We start from the raw sequence: 20,740 nt of genomic DNA on the forward strand, positions 1-20,740 counted from the left end.
TTATCACTTTGCACTGATGTCTTGCATTTTTGTTCCAGGGAAATACTCACTTTATGCGTAAGATTCCTCCTGGTGCCGAGGCCTCCAACATCCTGGTGGGGGAGGTGCCCTTCTTAGACAAACCAGTGACTGCTTTTGTAAGGCTCACTCAGAGTGCTAACCTTGGGAACCTGACTGAGGTGCCCGTTCCCACAAGGTTCCTGTACATCATCCTGGGTCCTGTGGTGAGTATTTGTACCCCGCACCATTTAATTAGCTCTTGGTTTGTCAGTGTGATGTATGTGACAAATGAAAATATTTACATAAATACTTTCACATTCGTTCAAGTTCGAGAGTTGTTTATGAAAATTTGTTTACAGGGTGGACTGCCAAGGTACCATGAGATAGGCAGAGCAATGGCAACACTTCTCAGTGATGAAGTGTTCCATGATGTGGCCTACAAGGCAAAGAACAGGAGTCACCTTCTGGCTGGTATAGATGAATTCCTTGATGCTGTCACAGTCCTTCCTCCAGGAGAGTGGGACCCAGCAATTAGGCAAGTTTGAGACACTAAGAACTTTGTTTTTTTATCTCCATATAGGAAATTAGTGGTATAATGCTGATAATATAGTGAGGGATATTACAGATTTTCATTATGGTGAGTGCTGAGACTTGTTACGCCTTCCATCCTTCAATGTTTTCAGCACACAGTTTAGATCAACAAGTATCACACAAGTACTAATATGCTACAAACTTTCTACACAGGATTGAACCGCCTGCAGCTATTCCCTCTCAAGAGACTCGAAAGAGCCAGAAGCCAGTTGAAATCATTGATGAGGAGGAGGAAGAGATGAAGCTACGAGAAGAGGCTGGACTCACCCGCTCCGGCAGGCTGTTTGGTGGTCTTGTAAATGACATAAAGAGAAAAAAGCCGTGGTACCTGAGCGACTTCAAAGACGGCATATCCATTCAGACCATTGCCACCACCATCTTCATTTACTTTGCATGCCTTACCCCAATCATCACCTTCGGAGGTCTGCTCGGAGAAGCCACGGAAAACAGAATTGCTGCCCTGGAATCTCTCGTTGCCGGCCTGATTTGTGGAGTCGTATACGGCTTCTTCTCTGGTCAACCCTTAACTATCCTCGGCTCAACTGGTCCCGTCTTGGTGTTTGAAACCATTTTGTACGACTTCTGCAAGTAAGAAAAACTTTATTCTGGCACCTAGTAATGAAGTAGTCCATGTCCAGCCTCTTGAAGACTCCTTACGTTCTTATACTTACATACAGCCTTTCACCAGGATAACTCTGGATAATATGAATTTTAGTTTTGAGTGATCACGTACATAAGTAAAAGTGCTCCTGGGAGTTTTATTAAGGTAGTGAGTATATGAAACTTTGAGCAGGCAAGGAGGGAGTGTCTGGATAGAGAAAGTTGGAAGCTCTTCTGCCGTGGCCATCCCCTGGTGGGAGCTCCTAGGAGCAGGCGTCGATGAGATGATGATGATGATGATGAGTATATGCATATTTGAAAATGGATGAACAAACAAATAAAAATACTGTAGATACAAGCGTCCAAGTCAGATTGAAAGATAGGAGCAAGCACAGTGACTCACCCATCCAGCAACAGTTCTGAAAGGCAGTTGAGTGAATTACGTCACACAGTTGTCTAGAGCACCGTTGGCAGATTGTTGTACTCAGAGCATAGTATTTACTGGTTTCTGACGCCTAACTATTGCCAAGAAACATCAGGAATTAACTATTTTAACGATAATTATAATTAAGTGAATCTCCTTATTGGGGTCCATGAGACAGTTTTTGGGTCGGAAGTCGGTAAATATAAGAGGCTGAGTAAGACAGTCTGGCAACTTTGGTCTAGAGGTAAAATGTTAGTACAGTGGGGTTCAGTTGGCTGATGTAACAGTATTCAACATGTGCAAGCAAAGGGTATACTGAAAGGGGAAAGTAATGGAAAATATTTAACCCGGTAGCAGCGGGGATCATGTTTCTTAATGGTCCCTCCAAGCGAGAAAAATGAGAAAAAATCACCCCTCACACAAACCATTTCATAATATATATCAAAGCATTTGTGATCAGATTATGTATCATCTATTTGGGGGGTTTATATCATGGCACAAATTTGGCCTCTCCCTGCTACATGGTAAAGCCACAAATTTGGCCCGTCGCTGCTACCGGGTTAAAAGAGGAATAGGAGAATTTCTGGACGCAAGGAGCAAAGACTAGGCTAAGTAAGCCATGCTTTTTGCTATAGATGGAATGCAGTATTTTGAGCAAGCCATAAGTCAGCCCATGTAGGATGTTTCAAGGGCAGAGAAATGTATTGATGAGAGGTCAGTCTTTTGCTATTGGGGATGAAACTGCAGCTGATACAAGTGCAGCACTAGGTCACAATGTTAACCTGTCCGCTGCGATTGGCACAGATTTGGCTTTCACTGGTAGCCTGGTAACATACTCCCAGTCTTTCTCTGCCTCAGTGGTGGATAGTGGAGTGTTTCCCATGTGTTATTGGTGTGCTGGATATCCCCTCCCAAGGTGCATGGCTTTATAATTTTCTTCATTGAATTGTAACAGCCACTTTTTTGTTCCATACCTGTAGCTTGGTCATGTCTTCTTGTAGGAAATCTGCAGTCAAGTGGTTAACACTAGCTCTCAGTGGAAAACTTATCATAGTAACTACCAAACTATCTAAAGGCTCATGGGACCAACAACTACCCAATAGCCTACAAATTCTTTTCCTCAAATGATCTCTCTGCCCTCCAGGACCATGGCCTGGAACTACCTTTCATTCCGGTTGTGGATTGGTCTCTGGAGCGGCCTCATCCTGATGACCCTGGTGGCCGTTGATGCTTCAGCCTTGGTGTGCTTCATCACTCGCTTCACTGAAGAAAACTTTGCTACCTTGATTGCATTTATTTTTATATATAAGGTAAATTATTTTGTTTGAGGTAAAAAATATGACACAGATTACTTAAACACCCTTTCATTGTTTATTCTGTACTCAGCATAATTCTCACGCTGCAAAGTAACGTAATGGCATTTAGTATTAATCAAACTAACCATGAATCAATATTTTTACCTAAGGCTGTTGAGAAAGTTCTGATGATTGGCGACAAGTACCCCATGGAGACAAATGTAGACGTGATGAAAGATTGCATGTGCGTACCACTCAACGAGACGGAGGAAGTGATGAACTCTACCGACTGGAGCAACATGACGTCCGAGACCTGTTATGAGGTACTGTATGCTAATATGAGGGGGAAAAAAATTAAGAATAAATGTACAAACATGCTTCCTTCTAGGTCCAGGTGTTAGTTGATATTATGAGTTATCCGTGTTAATGGTTTTGACAATCTTCCAGTAAACTCTCAGCAGTGAATTGCTAATGTTTCTTGGTGCCGGCAGTTCTACAATGGCACCATGGTAGGCACGGGACCCGAGTGCATCCACTACGAGCCCGACGTGTACCTGCTCAGCCTGATCCTCTTCTTCGGCACCTTCCTCATCTCTGTCTACCTTAAGGACTTCAAGTCTGCTGCCTTCTTCCCTGCCAAGGTAGGGTTTTGTTCTTATGAAAAGTAGTGTAGATAATAATAATGGTTTTATGCAGAATGAGGTTCAAACTAATGTCCTAGATGTTTCTTTATTTAGATAACATGAAATTAAATCTCAAGACGCAAAATTATTGGAAAGTGATGCATTTACTTTATTTTTGGAGAATGAAGCAACTGCCACACACATAAACAACCTCCAGTCTCAATTGAAAATACTGAATGTAAACTATATTTGCTCTACTCATTCCCCATGAAATACTTTCATCACTCATCATGATACTTCAGAGGCAAAACTTTGTCACCCAGCTAATCACATTGACTTTTTATCCTTATCATTACCTCTGTATGCATCCTCTGAATAGCTGTAATAAATTCACATACACAGATACTTCACAGTTATATCACCTACCCTATATATATCCTAAATCTGTATTTGCATGTAAATTCCTAGTAGTTCCATAGTTTTGTATTTCAAGAGTTAAAAACTAAATAGTAAATCCCTCACCAGGTTCGCCAGTTCATCAGTGACTTTGCTGTCATCATTGCCATCCTGGCCATGAGTGCCACAGACTTTGCTATTGGCATCCACACCCCAAAGCTGGAGGTGCCATCAGAGTTCAGCCCAACCTGGGAGGGCCGTGGATGGCTCATTCCTCCTTTCAATGGTACGTGATAAGCCCAAGCCTGGGTCTGCTTGATGGGTGGGTGCTCTCCTTAATAGTTGTGCACCCGTCCAGCCAGGGGTGAGGGAGTATGGGATGTCAGTTGGGGGGTAGGGGAGTTGACCCGTGTGCCTTCCTATGGCACCATGACCACAAACCCCAATCAGTCATTCCGCCCAAGGATGTAAACCCAAGAGTTTTTCAGGTGTAGTGGCCAGTGGGTTAGGACATCAAGCCTTGGAGTGATGAGCCAGGGCAGGCAGCTTGTCCTCAGCAATTTCTTTCCATGTTCTTATTTCATCCTCTTTTGTTTTGAAGGTCCTGTACAATGAGCTCTTTTTCAGGTAATCCTTGGTGGACTTCCATCGTGGCTGTGGTTCCTGCCCTGTTGGCCTGTATCCTTCTGTTCATGGACCAGCAGATCACTGCTGTCATTGTCAACAGAAAAGAGCACAAACTTAAGGTCGGTTTCTTTCAACTCATTGAATTTAAAAAAAAAAATTAAAGAAAACTTTGTTAACATCATCTTCATAGCTTGAAAGGCTTAATATTTTCCAAACACTAATGCAGTCACATTCTTGTTAAATTTTGCAGAAGGGCGGCGGCTACCATCTCGATCTCTTCATCCTGGCCATCCTGACAGCATTTAATTCTGTCTTGGGCTTGCCTTGGTTTGTGGCTGCCACTGTGCTGTCCATTAACCATGTCAATTCACTGAAGCTGGAGTCTGAGTGTGCAGCCCCTGGAGAGAAGCCTCAGTTCCTGGGAGTGAGGTAAGTGGGAATCATTTTCATGCAGTGACTCCTGTATTTAACGGTGATTAACCCGCCCGCTGCGATCGACACAATATGGCTTTCACCAGTAGCCTGGTAACATATACTCCCATGTCTTTCTCTGCCTCTGTGGTGGATAGTGGAGCGTTTCCCATGTGATATTGGTATGCTGGATATTCCCTCCCAAGGTGCAGGACTTTACATTTTTCTTCATTGAATTGTAGCAGTCATCTTTTGTTCCATTCCTGTAGCTTGGTGAGGTCTTCTTGTTGGAAATACACAGTCAAGGAGTTAAGAATACCACTGAGATAGGAAGCTAGGACCACATAGCTCTGGTAGGGTTACAAGAGGGTTCTGCCTCTCTCACTGAAAACCCACTGTGAGCTGGGATTGAACCACAAGCTCTCAGTCAGCAGGCAGGCACCAAACCAACTGAGCTACCTGGCCCCCAAACCCCAATATATGAATATGAAAGCATTACTAGAAAAAAACATTTGCTACACCATCTTCTACCCAGACATAGATTTCATATTGGTTGAAAGTGAAATAATTAATTTTCTCATACTTGGGAGTAATGAGTTTTAATGGACATTTTCAGGGAGAATCGGGTGAGTCACATCATCATCTTCATATTGATTGGTCTGTCTGTGATCATGACGCCAATCCTCCGGAGGATCCCCATGGCCGTGCTCTTCGGTGTCTTCTTGTACATGGGTATTGCTGCACTTAAGGGCATTCAGTTCTTCGACCGAATCCTCATCATGTTCATGCCCATCAAGTACCAGCCGGACTACACCTTCTTGAGACAGGCAAGCCTCACTCTCATTTATGGATTTGTTGAATAAAGATGTTCAGATTTTTCTAAGAGTGTTGTCACTTGAAGACCATTTTCGTAACCCTTAGACAGCGGCAGTATTTGAATAGTAGCTGCCCCAAAATTAATTGTCTATATATAGTCATTGCCGACATTAGGACTGTAGCATAAATATAGTTACGCCACATAAGAGATGATTTAAGTATCATCTATATATAGATTCTACCGCAATCTGGAAGTGTTGTTATATTTCTGCCGTACAAAACTGACTGACTGAATTTTGGATCGTCTATATATTGTTCCACCGTCGTCTAAGGGTTAATATTCATGACTTAATCTATGTCATTTAGTGCTCTCAACTTTACCTTCCCCTTGCCAAAGTTTTGATGCAAGGTTAACCAAGAACTTTTATGATGAAGTAACTTTAACATTTATTACATGCAGTATTTTCCATGCCAACCTCTACATGTATGAATTCCTTTTCCTCAGGTTCCATTGAAGAAGGTTCACTTGTTTACTGCAATCCAGGTGGCTTGTCTGGCAATTTTGTGGGTGATCAAGTCTTTCAAGCAAACCTCCATTCTCTTCCCACTTATGGTATGTTTAGTAAAATGATGGTTTGGTTCTCAATGGAATAATAGGGGGGTGCAGTATGATTAGGTGGACGAGGGTAAAATAATAATAGTTTTTTGTTTACTGAGCCGATCAGCTTTTGACATTCATTTGTAGCTTCAAACTAGATCCTTGTCATCATTAACCCGGTAGCAGCGGGGATCATGTTTCTTAATGCTCCCTCTAAGCGAGAAAAATGAGAAAAAATCATCACTCAAACAAACCATTTCATAATATATATCAAAGCATTTGTGATCAGTTTATGCATCATCAATTTTTGGGGAGTTTATATCATGGCACAACTTTGGCCCGTCGCTGCTACATGGTAAAGCCACAAATTTGGCCCGTCGTTGCTACCTGGTTAAAGGTAGTTGTATTTTGTTACTGCTTTACTTTAGCTGTGCCTGAAATAATTAACTACTACCTGCATATTGTTTGCTTTCTCAAGAATATGTAGTCCTGCTAATTGATGAAACTGTTAACAAGGAGGATCATCTTGTTGCCCGATACAGTTGGTGGTGATGATTGGCGTCCGGAAGTGCCTGGACTGGATCTTCACCCAACGAGAACTTAAGATCTTGGATGACACTCTGCCAGAATTCAGCCGCAAGAAGAGAATGCAGGTGGATGATGATGATGATGATGAAGAAGGGAAGCTCGGGAAGGAAACAGTAAGATTACACTACTTGACTCCTGCAGTGAATCTGATTTTGGGGACTACAATATATATATGTAGTCTTTGGATTGCAACAAAATTGATACAGATGATAAACAATAGGAATGAAATCATTTTAAGAATATTTTGTTTTTACAAAGTACCGCATTGGTGAATCTGTTTACAACTCGGAAAGCCTTCAGTCTGATGCATTAAAACATTATTAGGTACTGTGGAAAAAAATGTTGAGCAGAGATTTGTGAGGCTGGATATATGACCTGGTATGTACTGCTTTCCATAAGGCTACTTCAATAATTCTAACCCTAGACAGGTAATGAAGTATTGTAGATTATGTAATTTAATGATCTAAAATCATTGCTGATATACATGAACATTTGTGTTCTCTATCACACAAATTATGCTTGAGTATTTCTGTGGCTGCAAAGCAGTGTACAAAGGATTTCGTATTTGGTCCATTTTCCCTTCTGATGCTTTCCTATTTTTAACTATTATTCTTGAACCCAACTCTGCATGACACTAGACATGGAGTTTGTTATTGATTGACCAGTTGATGCAAGAAAACAGTATACCAGACAGATCTAAATTTCTGCCACATAATCAGCCACACACTAATTCCTATCACTTCAGCCAGGAGAAGAAAATACAAAGAATCATCTTGTTTCCAGAGTGAAGGCATAATGACCATTCCCCTTGCCAATGGCAACGTGATGAAGGTGCCCCTGAATCCAATCAACATCTCTGAGGAGATGAACAAGAGTGGAGTGTGGCAAGACATTAACAAGGACCAAGAGAAGAAGCCTCCTCACTCACCAACCAAAAACAAGTGAGTTGCTTTTTACAGTGTGGCTTTGGCATTCTATGTAAGTATTTATCACAGTGTTGTGTGTACAGCCAAATAAGGGACCTGAAATTACTTTGCCTAGAGAACCATAAAACTGGAGGTATTACCCAGATGAAGAGAGGCAAGCTTCAGGAGCCTTGATAGGCCTACAAAAGCAAGCAAACTGTACCAGTGTGGCTCTGTAGCGTAGCTCTTATCTCTCCAGCAATGCACTGTTTCTCTCACTAGAGGAAAGGCTTTGGCAGTGTGAATACTGCAGTGTAAGTGTCAGGGCCCTCAGTGTTATTTCCTCTTTTCAAACCACATAAGAAATTGATTTGTTTGGGAGAATAAATCTTTTTCCCAATATTCCACCCAGGATTCAAACCCATGCCCCTGAGATGGGAGGTAGACACTCCCTGAGCCTTTCTCAGGCTGTAACATAAGAAACATAAGTGTAGGCACTTAGTTTCAAAACCCAAAAGGAAAAAAAATGCAAAGCATCACTGTCTCCATTCGTGTAGTCAGTGACCTCATTACTGGCAGATGCAGGTGAGGAGCCAAAACCTGCCAAGCGATAACTATGAGGGGCTCTAGGCAGCAACTGTTGAGGGATAGTCCAGCACCTAACCTCAGCCTCCTGTGACATGGAAGTTTCTTTTCCCATCACAGCATAAAGGGCAAAACAGAGAAATTGTGAATAATGACATACAATATGTCTTCCATAATGTAAAAAAAAATGCACAATGGAGTGTCAAAAAGGCTCAGGAAGCAGAGGGGGTCCAAGAGGGGGTGAGGGGAGAGATGGGAATGTGATGGGGTGCATAGTAGTAGTAGTAGTAGTAGTACATAGTAGTATTTTTTGCTCTGTTAAGGTATAGGGAGAGGATTAGGCATGTTATGCACCTGAAAGGTGCCCTGCACATTATTATCCAGATCCAGATCCAGGATTAGGCAGGAGGAGAAGCCACCCAGACACACAGGGTAATGGAAAGAAATAGCAAGCTGGGGGGGTATGGGGGTGACTCTCCGGTCTCGAGGCGAGAGGAAGCGTGCCAGACACTTCCAAATCAACAAAGACAGACCCAAGATAGATAACAGCCACAAATACTCAGTACTGGGGAGGATTTCAAACAGGAAAATAACTGGTGGTGGTGATATCAAGGTGTAAGGGATGTAAATATTTGTCGACCATCTGTACAGTAGTTGATACAATTGAAAACCAGGAATGACCTCAGTGTACATCTGGGACTAAGAATCTCCTAACAGTTTTATGAAATGAAAGGTAAATATTTAAGTAGTTTCTGGACACTAGCAGTTTATAGAAAAATGAGAAACTTGAACTGAAAATTTTATAAAATGTTTGCATGTGTAAATTTGTAAATTTATATATATATATATATGAGTAAACTCACCTAAGCACTGAGACTGATAGTCTTAGTCTTTAGAGCTTTGTTATCATACATGCTTGTGGTAGTTTGATTTTTCTATTCTAAAGACCTTCCAGTCCTGTCTAGTACAGTGATATGAGCAGCTGTTGTGGCATTAATTAGACCATTTTGACCAGCTCTAAGCTTTACAAGATAATTTGCTGAACATCTGTGTTTCACTGTGCAAAAAAGCATGATGAATATATTTTTATTGACTTTTGTATCAGGGTAAATCTTTCATAACATTCCAGTCTTGTCTCTGGTGATCTGCTTGGACTGTCCTCAGTCACTTGTTCAAATTAAAAGCAATAACAATCATTAAACAAAAACAATAATTAGTCATGTATGATAAGGCAGATGCCACAAACCAAAGTTGTAACAAAATTAGGAACTTTGGTTTGTAAATAACACACACACAGTATAATCATTAATCCCTGATCCAAAGGTCATGCATGATATAATATAGTAGTAGAAAAGAATAGTTTTCCTGAGTTCTGTATGATTTTTGGCTTTATGTATTTATACTTAGAAAACAATGCTCAGTATGTCTGCCACTACATGAAAGTGGATTAACAGGTGAGTGAGAGGGCCTGAACATCGACTTGGTCGCACTGATTCAGTATGGATACCCAACTTTATCTGTGTCTCAGGAGCAAAATTCACACCTCTTCACTACACTGATAATAAAACTCTTGCAATAATGTTGATCCTAGTCACTTAGCACTTCCTCTACAAAAACTGAGACAGAGGTACAAGTTTTTTCCTGGCGATGGTAAATTGTCGCCCATTTTGCTCACGTCCAGCCATCACTTTCAGTGAGGATAGAAGCCGTAGCAGCTGCAAACGTTGTCGCCGCCGCAAGAAGAGCCGTACTAATGATGAAGTAAATGGGGTGGCCAATGGGCATACAAGTGATGTGGAAATGAATGGCACCTATGTGTGTGAAGGCCACTCAGAAAATGAGTCTAACACAAAGGAAAGCAGATTGGATTATGAGAACGAGTCTTGTCATTTGTAAGTACGACTGACACTATTATTCGTGGGTGGTATAGAGGCTACCTTCTTCATTGGTGCTGATTTCAAGTCGGGATTATTTCTTCAGGTATTAGGATGGGCAAATAAGCTACACTCATTGGACCATTCTTCATTCTGAACCTCTGCTTCATCTTCCACCGCTTTCAACATCCTAAATAAACTCCTCCAGTGATTAGAAGACAATTCACCAGAACTCATAAACACTGTGCTGTCCCTTCCTTTTAGAAATGCTTTTAATTATGACTTTAACTAGTAGATTTTAGCTGTAATATTAATAGCTTTGTACACCAAGGTCAAAAAAGACATGATCTTGATTTCCTGTTCTTTCCCAAGCAACAACTGCTTGGAAAATGTCACACGTGTAGGTTTGAGTGCCAGTTTGCCTGTCACAAAAGCCTCCACCTGGGTGATACACCTTATTATACTTTCCTTGAGAACCTGTGCATGTTTTGTCTTGTGTCTGCAGATTAACCTTTTATTATATGAAACCTACAAAATGCTTTTTTTTTTCATCAGTATTATTTGAATCAGTTTTTCATTAAATCAAATTGGTTTTGTAGGTTTCATGTGCCTCATTTAGGCTTTTGTGTTGTCCTTTGTCTTGTTGTCCTATGTTTGCTTCCTGCCATTCTAGTATGTAAGACACCCCTTAAAGCTTTTGTGCAGACACCTTGACATCTAGGTGAACCCCTTCCAATTTCAATTTCCATGCCCTTTTATTTCCCTATAAATTTTGGTGCTGTCTGTGCAATCCTTGTTGAAGAAGTGAAAATGGTTTAGCAAGTGTTTGTAGCTGGCTACCCACACCACACCCCAGAGTTCACCACACACTGACATCACCCATCGCAAAAATTCTACAGGCTTATGTTTAGTCACTAATTCTCAAGTACTGCAAGAATGGAGTTATTTTAGGTTAAAGTTCAATCAGTTACAACATTACCATTGTTTCACTTATTCAATCTGAACTAATGACAATCAACTCGAATGAACAGTTGCATCAAGTAGTTTAGGAGCACACAGATATGGTAGTGACGATCATGATTCACTGAAGAGACAATTCAAATGAACTGCTTCAAGTCTTGATGTGAACAGAAAATGCTGCACTAAATTCCATTACTTTTGGATGAAAAATCTTGGCAGCTTTATAATAGAATAGAACATTAGGAACTTGAGGACCAGCCAATAGAATTTGTCTTTCCGATTGTGCTCGTGAAAGTAACGGTTCTTTTTATTTCCTAACAAATACATTTAATATAAATATATATATTTTCCTACTAAGCAGTTTTATTTTTGGTACTCGGTAGCTTGAATATTAAGAGTAATCATAGGTGTTGTCTTAGGCAAATTGATTTAGATGGCACCTCTCGTCGCTGGTGCCAAACAACACGTCACTAAACACGGAGGCAAACACTGAAGCTGCAAAGTGTTAGGCAAAAATTCAGCCAGTATGTCAACCCAAACACTTCTTTTCAACACCACCATGTAATTAGTGTCAGGCATAGTTAACCACTAGCCTTATAGTATTTGTACAGCTGTATAAAATATTTTACAACTGGATTTACCATTGTTAATATTAGGAAAATAATTGATCTAAATGCCCGGTGATACCATAGTGATACTGCAGATGGTTAAAGACTACAACCAACAAAAAATGCCCATATAGCACACTAGAGAGTTACCATTCCTGGGGTCAGGGAATTTCAAGATGTTATACTCTTGGGCATTTCTTGTTAAACAGAGCCAGTATGTATATAGTTTTATACTGTAATGACATGTATGTCATATACATATACATATAGAACATAATAAACATGATGAATATATTCAGAGAGAGTTATATTGAAGCCCACATAACATCAACACATCACTTGATGACAATATCTTGTGAATTTTTCCTGTAACAGCAATACCAGGTTGTAGGTCTTCCTTTACAATTGATGCTAATCTTCATCACCATTTTTTCCCACTAATGCAACAGCATATATATATATATATATATATATATATATATATATATATATATATATATATATATATATATATATATATATATATATATATATATATATATATATATATATATATATATATATATATATATGAATAACTTGCATACATGATAATACACGCGACACAGACACACACACACATATGCATTCAGAGGTCTGCATTAACCCGTGGGTGCAGGCCTAGATTCAACTTTGTAAGTGACCTACAGATGCAGGCTGAGTGAGGATGTAGCCTACTTCTGGCGGGTGCTGGGAAGGGTGAGGCTGTACGTCATGTGGGTACCGGGAAGGGTGATGGTGTACTTCTATCTAGGGGGTGCCAGGAAGGGTATGGGTGTAGGGTGCAGGGCAGGTGAGGGTGTACTTCTATCTAGGGGGTGCCAGGAAGGGTATGGGTGTAGGGTGCAGGGCAGGTGAGGGTGTACTTCTATCTAGGGGGTGCCAGGAAGGGTATGGGTGTAGGGTGCAGGGTAGGTGAGGGTGTACTTCTATCTAGGGGGTGCCAGGAAGGGTATGGGTGTAGGGTGCAGGGCAGGTGACGGTGTACTTCTAGTGGGTGGGTGAGGGTGCATTTCTAGGGGTGCAGGTCAGCCCGTGCATCAAGGTGGGCTAAACCAGATGGCCGCTCTCATGGGATCAAGGGGTGTGAGTGGAAGGTCATTCTGGGGTCAAAAGAGGTGGAGTAGGAAAAAGTGAGCACCAGAAAGACTGGCTGACGGGAAAGTATTTTTTATTTTCATGAAGGGCTTAGCTGCACCAGGGCTGAGAGCTTCTAGGTGAGGTGCAAAGTGATTCACAGCACTCACCCATAACCTGAATGTAGTTCCCTTGGATAACCCAGGCTGGGAGCAGCCCAGGACAGCTGCTCTCACTCTATAATGGTGGATTAGGAAGGAATGAAGGCAACGGGAAGTGTAGGAAATGGGGAACTACCTGGGTCAAGCTTCAGAAAGAAATACTCTAGGGCCTGTTCTGCAGCATCATGGCTGGAGGCAACACATGTTCTTGAATGCCATTTAAATAGTCTTGTGGTTGTGGGGCAAGTGCGGGCACAAGAACTGGGGGCGGGAAAAAGTTAGGAACCCACACAGACCTCTCATGTGTGTATATGTGTGTGCATATATATATATATATATATATATATATATATATATATATATATATATATATATATATATATAGATATAGATATATAGATATAGAGATAGTAGGCCCTCAAACACTACAGTATCCAATAGTACGGTTTTGGTTTTATACAGATTGTCATGGAAGATCTTTTTAGGATTTTTAAATTTCCTTCTCATCGGGAAATTCAAAAATCCTAAAAAAATCTTCTATGAAAATCCACATAAAACCGAAACCAAACTATTGGAAACCGTACTATTTGAGGGATGACTATATATATATATATATATATATATATATATATATATATATATATATATATATATATATATATATATACATATATATATATATATATATATATATATATATATATATTGCATGAACTTAGATAAGGAATGTTTGCAGCTTTGCATCTCACTGCTGCCAAGATGAAATACAATGAATTTGTCAGTATAAATTGAATGGTATGTTGGATGGCATCGCTTGTAGTGTATGAATAAGGAAAATATTTACTATTCATTAATTTAGTTACTTAGTGAAAAAAATACATCTCAGGATAGGATTCATACACTAAATTGTAAGCTTAATAATCATTATGTGTGTGTGTGTGTGTGTGTGTGTGTATTTACCTAGTTGTAATTTTACAGGGCCTGGGCTTACACTCGTGTGGTCCCGTCTCCGTATCTATAATTATCCAACTTTTCCTTGAAGCTCTGCACACTCTTCGCCGATACTATTTCATCACTTAGTCTGTTCCAAACCTCTATGTTTCTTTGTGGGAAGCTATATTTCTTTGTCTCTTGTCTCCTATCTGTGTGTGTGTGTGTGTGTGTTTACCTATTTGTATTTACCTATTTGTAGTCTACCGGGCCTGAGCTAAGCTCTAATAGTCCCGTCTCCATATCTACATTTATCCAGCCTTTCCTTCATTTGTTGGACACTGTTCGCCTCCACAACCTCTTCCCGCAACTATACTTTTTTAAGTCACTCAGACAGGTTCCTTTATGAAGTTTCTTCCTATGTCCTCTCAGCCCCTGCGTTGTTGCAGTGTGTGTGTGTGTGTATTTACCTAGTCGTGAGGTAATGAGCTTTGCTCGTGGGGTCCAATCTACATGCCTTGATTGGTCAAACTAAGCTTTCAAAGTATTTAAAGTTTTGAACTTAACTCCCTTTCTGGGCCACTCCACAGTTGTGCATCTGTATGGAAAACTGTATTTCTTGCTATCCATCAAGAACCCTGTCTTCTTCAGTTCCATGACCCCTTGTGCTCCCCCTTCCCATATGTTTCTATTTTTTGTAAGGGGACCACACCACTGCTGCACATTCCAACCTGGGGCAGATCAAAGCCGCTATCAATTTCTTCATTTCATCCATGTAGTGAAATGTCACAATTGCATTTGTCTGTGTGTGAGTGGGTGTGTATGTGGGTGTGTCTGATGTGTGTGTGCGTGTGTTCCATCCCATACACGCACAAGATAATTCACAACTTATTGTACAAGTGACACAACTTATTGTACAAGTGACATCTGTACAGTATGAGCAGTGAGGAAACAGAACATGTCAACACTTAAAGTGGTCGTCTACCGGAGGTAAGCTTAAAATGTGGCTGTTCATAACTGGAAAATTTATAAGGGAAAAAATAACTTACTTTTACATGTTACTTGGTCTCTGTTGCAAGAATTAAACCTGAGGGATGACACAAGTGTGTCCTATATTGTAATGTGCATCTTTCAGGGCTTTATGAACAGCAATAAGTAATGTACTACGAAGAACACGTCTTGGTGTCATAACACGTTGCTTTACTGTCTGCGTACAGCATGTGTGTTGCCTGCACGGCATGGCTTGGAGATCTGTGGCTGTTTATTCTTTGTGCACGTTTGTCTTCTTTCAGTACATGTGTTGCATGCTGTCTAATGGATGTCCTTGATTTACACTAACAAAACTGCACTGCTTAAAAAACTTTGTCTTATAGTATTTTTTTTCATATACATCATTTATACATATTTGACTGATGAACAGGATGGACATCAGATTTTAAAGATATTTTTTAAGCAGGATTTCTGGACAGGAATTATTCCACAATGAGCTCTGAAGGGAATTCATTGATGATCATGAGAACATTGCTTTCAGCTGTCAAATTCAAATGAAATACCTGCTTGTAAGATACCTTATTTCAACTTTTTTTCAGGTTTAATATGAATATAGCTTGTATATAAACAATGTTGGCATGCATTCACTACTACATAACTGAATTATACTTCAATATTTGCATGCAACACATTTTGTAATGTTCATGTTCAGATGGATTTTTTTATTTGTTCAATATGATGATCAACTCCATAACACCTTGTTTAATTTTGTATGATAATCTTCAAAATTGATAGAAAATGCACTCATGAGTTTTTTGTTACTTTATCTGTTGTGTACATAGATTTTGGACTAACAGTGTGATGAATGTTTGATGTGAAGTATGGTTGCTATAAGGACTCGTCATACACCAGAGTGCTCAGTGCATTGCTCTAAAATTAATTTTAAACTTAAAAAGTACATAAGAAGTATACTTATCAATAATGTATTCCTTAAATATGGCCTATTTATAATACTTCAGTGTTTCAACAACAAGTTAGTCATTTCATCCCATGTATGTGCAAAGAGATTCATATAGATATTTAAATATGTACATCAGTACTAGTCTTTATGTTGTTGCCTCAGCCCAGCTTAATTTATCATCCGTCCAGCACTCAGTGGGTGGCTACTTCACACAGTTTAACAATTCATATATATATATATATATATATATATATATATATATATATATATATATATATATATATATATATATATATATATATATATATATATATATATATATATATATATATATATATTATTGAATCTTTCAATTCCAGTACCAAGAAGCGCGGCAACAAGAAGGACGCGCTCAATGAAGATGAGAAGAAGCGGCTCAGCATGATGGCAGAAGAGGACGAGGAGGACGAGGGAATAACTATCAAGGTGACCAAGTCGTAATCTGTGGCAGAATCAGCTAACTTTGTATATTAGTTGGTATACCAGCAAGGTGATGGTGACTAAGAACAAGGCACACTCAGCCTTGTAAAATTTATGACATCACAAGGAACAAAAGCCTCTTACTGATGTAATGAAGCCTCCCACCTCAAGCCACCTTTTAGGCTTCTGTTGGCTGATCTAGTCACAAGTGCAGTTATAAGACACATAGCTGAAGAGTGGCATGGCTGTCATGGTGTGGAACTTGCATAGCCGTAGTGATCTTCCTGGGAGTGGGAAAAGTTACTTCAAGTGATCTTCATTAAAACATATGACATATTATGAATTAATTATCATACTGGAAACTTTATTACAATAATTCATAATTATTTGTTGAATATATATATATATATATATATATATATATATATATATATATATATATATATATATATATATATATATATATATATATATATATATATATATATATATATATAAAATGACGTTCTCATAATAGCATAATGTTAAGTTACTAAGCAACAATCAACCATGAAGGCAACAGCCATGCCTTTTCAATTCGATTATGTGTATTATTACTTCTGGCACACAAGTTATAGTCCTTTCCATCAACCAGGAGTAAAGACACCCCCTGTCCTAGACTCATGCAGTCTTGATTTTATGATCAGATTCCTAATTTATTTTATGTTTTGTATAACTAATATTTATCTGTTTTTAGTCTGTCCTAGGCATGTACATAATTTGCTCCTGGTTTTGGATTTAGACTGGTGCAATACTGAGACTGTTAGTCTTGATGTACTGTCTACACTCTTTGGTTCTGTATTCACTGTGTAGAACTCGCAATTTTTCCTTATTTATGTTTAATGTTTAGTTACTGTGATTTTAAGGACTAATGAGAAATGGAATCCCATCTCAGTAGAAACAGTTTCTGGAGTTTCAGTGTTGGCCATAGAACACTTCAACATTATTGACAGCTTCACGAGGTGGGGATCCTTATTTCTGCATTACTCCGGAAAATATAAATCCTTATAATGAAATGGAGCTTCCCTGCATGTTTTCCATATCTGTTCACACACTGGTGGAATGACAATAGCAATAAATAGTTTGTCAGAATAGATGACTATGAAACTAACTTATTAAACATCAGGTAGTGTCTTTCCACTATGGGAGGTCATGTACTCAGTGGTTCTCTGCAGAATTTAAATTCAGTTTTTGTATAGATATGCAATAAAGAATTTAAGAATATAAACCATACAGGTTTTGAATGGCAATGATTACCATATTTTTATTTTTTTATTTATATCTTATTCTATTTATTAATTTATTTATTCTGCAAAGGATAGTTCTTTACATCACTTTCTAAGCTGCACAAAAAGCAGATACCTGGCTTGTTTGACGATGAAAGCTGTTCAATATTTACCCGTGGAGGTGGTGCTGCACCGGACTGACTGAGTCGTAAAGCAATCAGTCAAATTTAGGACTTGAAATTCATGCTAAAAGATCCTTACAGAGGGGAAGCCTTTCCTTCCTCTAGATCATTTTCCATAACAAATAGCCAGCCCAATGCACTGGCAGCAATAATATCCACTAAATCAATCAAATGTCTAACCTCACTATCAGCAAAGAAAGGCTGTGGCACTATATAACAATGCTAAGACAATCAATGTACAATTGCAATGATGGAGAAAATACAGGAAAAAATCCTGGTTGGTGCTGGAATTCACATGGCAGCGAGTAAACAACTTATGGGAAAACACGGCACATGAGTAAGCTCACCTTTTCATTACTTGTCATGTATATAATTTTAGCTCTAAAGCACAAAAATATCCTGATACAAAAATTTGCTAATATATTTTGTGAATTATAAGAAAATCTAAGCCCAAGGCAGTGCTCAAAAGCTTTAAAACATGCATATGTTTCTACCTTAATTGCTAAGCTCAGTGGGGTGTCTCTGAGCAGGCAAATCTCTGTACATTCAGACATGACACACACTGGTCTCCACAACACCATTAGTATGCATGGATCAGTAAATCATTTATTTCTTAACTGAAAACAGGACAATTTTTTATAAGTTTAGTTTTGTTTGAAATTGAAGCTTGAATCTACATGCCACCACTAGTCAGGATTCCTCATATTGAAACAATCATACAGTTGTATAAGGTTGTAAGAAGTTTAAACTTTAACTGATAGCCTGTGAGACATACTTTTGCTTCAGTGATGAAATTTGGTTCATGGTTCTGCCAAGGTCTGGACCAAAGTCTGTGTCAGTGTTCAGTGAGACTCACTCCAACATTTAATCATTTTCTCTGACTAGAGATTTTTATCAGAGCAAAGATTTCACGAAAAGTCACACATTTCGTAGTGCCACCCATTGCTTAGCTGTTGTCCAGTATGTCTGCATACATTTTAAATCTTCCTCATTTTCTGTTAGCACTACAAGGCACAGTTTTTTGGGAGCACCTAATCGCAGGATGTTTTGATCCTTAAGATTCAACTGCACTAGCGCAATTACCCACACTGCGGTAAGTATCACATAGTTTCAAATTATCATGATGGTTTTGACACAAGCACTTGAGACCCCAAAATAAGTTTGAAACCACCACTTATTGCTATCTTGAGATACACAAAAGTATCCTATGCACTACCTTCTGTGTTGACTGGTTGCTCACTGCAAAGCAGGACATTATTTTAATTCTGTTTGAGTAGGAATGGTTTAAAAGATCACAGAGAATACAGAGATGACTGAAAACTTGTTGCAATATCTCTTAGTACCTACTTAAGAAGACAAAACTACTCTTTCCTGAAAAATGTCTCCTTGGTGTACATAGTTATCCAAGCAAGAAAAGTAAGAACCACATGCAGGAATGGCAAAATTAGACTCAGTCATTACAACCTGATGCTCAGCTTCTGTCCTCCATGCCTGCACACCTTTTCCCTTGTCCTCATTTTCTGTTCTCTAACAGGCAGTTCTTCTTTTGAACAATATTTTCACACCTTGCTGAATGCTTTTGATTACATGTCAGCCTCAGCTGCAGGGGAAACAGTGGTGGTGGTGGTGGTGGACCATCAGAGCGCTCTTATGGTGTCACAAAAAATGCAAAAACAAGAGTACAGAGTTTGGGAGAAAGATGAAAATCAAAGTAAATTTTGGTGAAAAATCAGTTTGAAACTTTCTCCCCTACTACTTTCCCATAAGTTATTACCTTTCCATTTGCCACATTAGCAGCTTTTGAACAAATTTTTGGCACCAATTACATGAATATTGTGAAAGCATTGCATATATATATATATATATATATATATATATATATATATATATATATATATATATATATATATATATATATATATATATATATATATATATATATATATATATATATATATATATATATATATATATATATATATATATATATATATATATATATATATATATATATATATATATATATATATATATATATATATATATATATATATATATATATATATATATATATATATATATATATATATATATATATATATATATATATATATATATATATATATATATATATATATATATATATATATATATATATATATATATATACATGAATACAAAATCCATAATTGCACGAATGGGTAACACTTCCAAAAATTTCTCCTATATAAAATTGTTTTCACCTGCACGTATCAGCGAGCCACCATGGCACATGAGCCAGCAAGAGCTCTGCGATGAAAGAGGCCGACTCTTTGCTAGGCGGCAAGTGGTCTCGCCCACATGCATAGCGCTGCACTGTGTTCCAGGAGCCAGTATTACGGTAACCATTGGGCTGATGCTAAGTTGTGGTGACAGTATTTTCTCTTGGCAACCAAGCAAGGTGGGGTGACCATGGGGAAGGTATGGCATTTATACTTCCAGCCTCATTGCTGACACCAGGCATTTTTTACCATCACCAGAGTTATCAATGCCTAGACCACTTTCTTGAACTACACACAAGTGGTAAGTCATGATTAGTCATGAGGTCTACTTGAAATTGTTATTATTATTTTTATTATATTTACATTATTATTATTAATGTTATCATTATTATTATTGCAAATTAAAGTGTTTATCATCACTGTAAGCGAGTGGAAATGCCCGTCAATGCCTTAGTAACCTGAACAAGATTTGGAAATGGAGTATTAAATGGGAGATGGAATTCAATGTGAAGAA

The 20,740-nt window shown here is 38.6% G+C and overlaps 1 protein-coding gene across 19 annotated transcripts in view; it reads left to right on the plus strand.

Annotated features, from left to right (window-relative positions):
* The window catches only part of LOC126987719 (sodium bicarbonate cotransporter 3-like), a 76,685-nt gene that overhangs the window by 43,084 nt on the left and 12,861 nt on the right, over positions 1–20,740 (plus strand). For 12 of the 19 annotated variants that reach the window (XM_050844936.1, XM_050844943.1, XM_050844940.1 and 9 more), the window contains 15 exons: positions 39–224; positions 360–535; positions 745–1,179; positions 2,760–2,925; positions 3,081–3,233; positions 3,402–3,551; positions 4,059–4,215; positions 4,557–4,675; positions 4,807–4,985; positions 5,584–5,794; positions 6,289–6,396; positions 6,924–7,082; positions 7,753–7,910; positions 10,154–10,351; positions 16,419–16,524. In XM_050844936.1, the coding sequence (XP_050700893.1) occupies positions 39–224; positions 360–535; positions 745–1,179; positions 2,760–2,925; positions 3,081–3,233; positions 3,402–3,551; positions 4,059–4,215; positions 4,557–4,675; positions 4,807–4,985; positions 5,584–5,794; positions 6,289–6,396; positions 6,924–7,082; positions 7,753–7,910; positions 10,154–10,351; positions 16,419–16,524 (2,661 nt within the window). Of the gene's footprint in view, positions 1–38; positions 225–359; positions 536–744; positions 1,180–2,759; positions 2,926–3,080; positions 3,234–3,401; positions 3,552–4,058; positions 4,216–4,556; positions 4,676–4,806; positions 4,986–5,583; positions 5,795–6,288; positions 6,397–6,923; positions 7,083–7,752; positions 7,911–10,153; positions 12,196–16,418; positions 17,789–20,740 lie in introns of those variants that run through there. The other 7 variants (XM_050844947.1, XM_050844948.1, XM_050844957.1 and 4 more) reach the window with 3 other exon arrangements.

The sequence above is a fragment of the Eriocheir sinensis genome, chromosome 66, assembly GCF_024679095.1.
Source record: "Eriocheir sinensis breed Jianghai 21 chromosome 66, ASM2467909v1, whole genome shotgun sequence".
Classification (NCBI taxonomy): Eukaryota; Metazoa; Arthropoda; class Malacostraca; order Decapoda; family Varunidae; genus Eriocheir; species Eriocheir sinensis.